This window comes from Salvelinus sp. IW2-2015, linkage group LG4q.1:29 (assembly GCF_002910315.2).
Source record: "Salvelinus sp. IW2-2015 linkage group LG4q.1:29, ASM291031v2, whole genome shotgun sequence".
Classification (NCBI taxonomy): Eukaryota; Metazoa; Chordata; class Actinopteri; order Salmoniformes; family Salmonidae; genus Salvelinus; species Salvelinus sp. IW2-2015.
This window is the reverse complement of record NC_036842.1, coordinates 63,262,590-63,266,760: the sequence shown is the minus strand read 5'-3', so window position 1 is coordinate 63,266,760 and position 4,171 is coordinate 63,262,590. Positions and strand designations below refer to the sequence as shown.

The following is a 4,171-nucleotide window of genomic DNA, read 5'->3' as shown; positions in this document are numbered from 1 at the left end:
AGAGAGAGAGAGAGAGAGAGAGAGAGAGAGAGAGAGAGAGAGAGAGAGAGAAATACAGAAATACAGAGATGGAGAGCAAGTGAGAGAGGGAGAGAGAGAGAGATTCGCTTGCTACTATGGATAGGGAATTCTTATTTACCCAACGCACCTGCATATCAGAAGAGAACAAGTGCCATAGCATAGGGCCACAGGCTATAAGACCTATCAAATCCTATTCTTTTTTCTAGCCTAGAGGTAAAGAACACATTCTGTGTTAAGAAGTCATATTTTTTTCAGAACTTAAATGTGTTCGATTTACCAAAGTGAGGTCACAGCAACCATCCGTTTCTCTGGGTCTCCCGGTGAATAGCGTTGAGAGGCAGTATTTTCCACCCAAACGCTACTCTCCGCTGCCACGATTTCATCTCGCGCCCTCGGAAAAAAACATGCCCCGGGGCTCAAGGCGCGCAGACTGAGGGAATAAAATGCCACTTCTGACGGGCTGTCAAACTCCCACATATTTCCAAATGAACTAGACTACATTCTAGTGAGATGATGAAGCCAGCGCTTCTTCAATAACGTCGTTTCACGAAACAGTGCATGTCTACATATTTAATGTTAATATATTGGCTATGTTCTCGATCTTTCATTTTACATTACTGATATCTCGCAATAATGAGACATACATCTGCTCATCTGATATGCAGGCATATCATTATTTACAAATCGAAAAAAATATATCAAAGGGTGAGGGCATCTACTAGTTGAATATTCAAACACATTTGAATGTGTGTCAGTCCATGTAAATTGTCTATAGATAATACAAATCAAACCCAATACTTTTTCAGATTGATACAGATGCGTTATTCCGGCTGGTATAAAAAAATCCCCCTATAAATCTATTGGTTGTGGTCTCGGCGGCGCCTCTATCCAATGCTTTGCTCGTGAGGCTGCAGTTCTATTTGGGAAGTTGGCAGCTCGCGACAAGCTCTTTACTCTCACGCTCGCAGTTCGACTCTGGAATTATGAGCAGAGCTGGTCAAACCTGTACCTTGTTTTGAAATGTATTCCCAGAGAATTGAGACCATGGAGATTGGCATCCGTATCCTCATTGTGTTCCTCGTCTCACAGGTAAGCAGGATCGTTTTATTTGGAAATGCATAGCTCCCTCCCGCATTTGTTCATCAATGATTTATATTCCAGTCTTTAACATGCACTTAACTAACTGCAAGGGGGTAATGCTTATTTGCATTGCATAGCCAACGATATTGCATGCTTGTCTACATAGATTGAATGAAACCTAAATATAAAATAAACTACATTAAGCCAATATCATTTCAGAACGGTGAAACGTACAGTAACTTAATAGCACGAAATATATGATTGGGAAGCAGTCGAGGAATAATACTGCCAATGATTTACATGTAGCATTTGCGGCACCTAGTCGTTTTGGGGAGTGGGTGTCGAGTTTGGCATTAATCTGCAGTGGTCAGACACTCGGTTTAGAGATGCCGTTCACATTTAGCCGTCCATTAAGGACATTGGGGTAATGTGTGGAGCTATGTGCAAATCACGGCCGAACATTTGTCTCCAGCCACATCTATATTCCGCTCAGCTACAAAGTTGAGCGTTTCTTTGGCTCTGTCTGTGTTCATGTGGGTGAACGAACGGTGTGAGGGGAGGATTCACATGGCAGGCAGCTCTTGAGCTCTCTGAGAGTATAACTGAAGCAGTCAGTGTCTAACTTGAATAATAAGACCAGGGTGGCATTGGACGCTAGGAATGCAATTTAGATGCATCTTCTTGTATATATTTTCCCTCTCCGTTTACCTTTGACAGCCGCCTCTAATGTAGGCTATACTTGCTCAGATAGCTCGCTGCCAATCTTATCTGGCATTCCTTTGGAGAGACTGATAACTTGGAGCAGATGCCTCCGTCAATCACACTTTGCTCTATTTAAGTGCTGAAGGGCAACATAGCTGAATAATGACACAGCAAAATCAGCCTAGTAGGCGACCAATTTTCAAAGCCTTGGTAGCTTGTAGGCTACTGTTGCTCATCATTGCAGAATGAAGTCGCAATGACAATATGAAACACGGGGACATTTTACAAAGTGTTCACTCAACAGGTGCTGTCAATGGCCTTGTTTGAGACCTGGATTCCTAGTAGGCAGCATCAGAGGTGACCGCAGTCCGGTGAACAACCAGTTGTGTCTCTCCGTCAAAGGGCAAGGTGCAAGCAGTGACAGGCGCAGAATTAATGGCGAGCTTTTCCTCCGAATTTTGACCATCACGATTGGTAGCGTTACTTTTCATATTTATTAGTGTTGATAGATGACATGGTTATTATTGTGTGTTGGAGCCCAGATGTTTGTTACTCAACTTTTGCTATGAGTAGCTGCATTTTCAGGTTACCAAACAGACTCAGTATTGTACTGCTGCTAAACTTGCACAGCATTTATTTCCACTGATGTCTGGCTAAAATGACAGAAATAAACATACATTGTTAGATTAAAAAATAGAGTTAATCGGGTGCTGGCTGCTACATGTAAATGAAGGAGAAATAAAAGTTCATTCCTGCTGCATCTGGAGAGAATGTGTCCCAGACTGTTACTGCCAGAGTTGTCTGGCTCTCTGTTGGCCCAAATGCCAGATCAACACAACTTACATTCAAGTTCTTATAGCTGTAACTTATGCCTCTACCATGTCCTGTTACCCCATGTGTAATATCCCATGTTAATCTGTCTATAACACACTGAATACAGGCCAATATCAGTATATTACTGTACACTCTGTGTGTGATCAAGTGAACCACTGTTATTTATAGCAAGCAGCCCAGGTAGGGCGCCAAGTTTGCCTCCAGAATAAGCTGCTGCTGTGCCCCGCATAAATCCCTGTATTTGAAATGAAACGCTAAGCAGTTGAGAGCCTCAGCGATGATTCAGAATAAGAACACCACAGCCGGGAGGTGCAGGTGCCAATATTTCTCTATCTCCCTCTCTGCCTTTCTCCCTGTCTCTGGCTCTCCTTTTCTCCCTTCCTTTTTACCTCTGCTTCTCCGAAGCAGTCTTGTGGACCTGGAGACTGTTTATTTTATAGACTTATCTAAGTATTTCCTCCAAAGGCTCAGCACAGTGCACTGTGCAAGTGGTTTTAGGGAATGAAAAGGGAAAGATAAAGGGCAAGAAAGTGATGTGCCTCTCTTCTTTAAGATGACTGCATACAGGCAGTAGTTATTTTCTTCTCCGCTAGCACCTGAGAGTCAGTCAGTGAGCTCAGCCGGGAAGATAGATTTGTTGCTCTGGACGTTTATGGGTCTGGTGGTCAACAGACTGTTAAAGTCCCCTCTAAGCCGCCCTGCAGTGTGAGTGTGACAGGGGGGTGTTGGCAGGGTCCTTTAAGGTCATGGAGTCCAGGGGAATGTTAAAATGACTGTTCAAGGGGGAATGGGAGAGCGAGCGTTACCTTGGTGCCTGAAAACAGACAGACAGGAGTGCCCACCTCAGTGACCCTCCTCTCCTCTGCCCACGGCTCACTCCACTGATCCAGCAGTATCAAAGAGAAGGGACACAGCCATGGCCGCATGTCAACTACATTTATTACTGCAGCAGCAGGTGCAGGGACAGGGGACTACACACACACTCCACTGCCTGCCCTTGGCCAGTTAGACAAATAAACACACACAAACACACACATAAACACAAAGACACATACGCTCATATCACTGCCAAAATTCAAAATGCACACAAGCAAATTTAATTTGCTGAGAATATAAATCTTAGCCCTACTGAGGCGAGTGCTCAGAGGTAGAAAACATCTCTGTTTTAGTGATCTTATCAAGCTTAGCTAAGCCAAAAAGTATAAACTCCTCCCTCCCTTCCCCACACACACAATTCCCAGCCATGCCCTCAATTAACCCTTTAGCCTACTTTTACATTGAACCTTACATTTTGGGAGACTTTTTGGATACAGAGTAGGCTAAACCACATTCCTCCCAACATTCTGTATCTGGTGTTTGGTCTTTTGAGGAGCTTTGTATTTCCTAGTGTTAATTATGTCTGGTGAAGGATCACAATAAGGCCAATGAGGGAAGCCAGTCATTAGTGCTGATGGCTATCACATTCTCTCTCTCTCTCTCTCTCTCTCTCTCTCTCTCTCTCTCTCTCTCTCTCTCTCTCTCTCTCTCTCTCTCT

At 43.8% G+C, this 4,171-nt stretch overlaps 1 protein-coding gene across 1 annotated transcript in view; it reads left to right on the top strand.

The window, feature by feature from the left end:
* Nucleotides 1-930: 930 nt before the first annotated feature.
* cdh13 (cadherin 13, H-cadherin (heart)) overlaps nt 931-4,171 on the top strand; it is a 526,099-nt gene continuing 522,858 nt past the window's right edge. Inside the window, exon 1 of the mRNA XM_023985362.1 lies at nt 931-1,110. Coding sequence (XP_023841130.1) covers nt 1,042-1,110 — 69 coding nt within the window. The 5' untranslated portion in view covers nt 931-1,041. The remainder of the gene's footprint in view (nt 1,111-4,171) is intronic.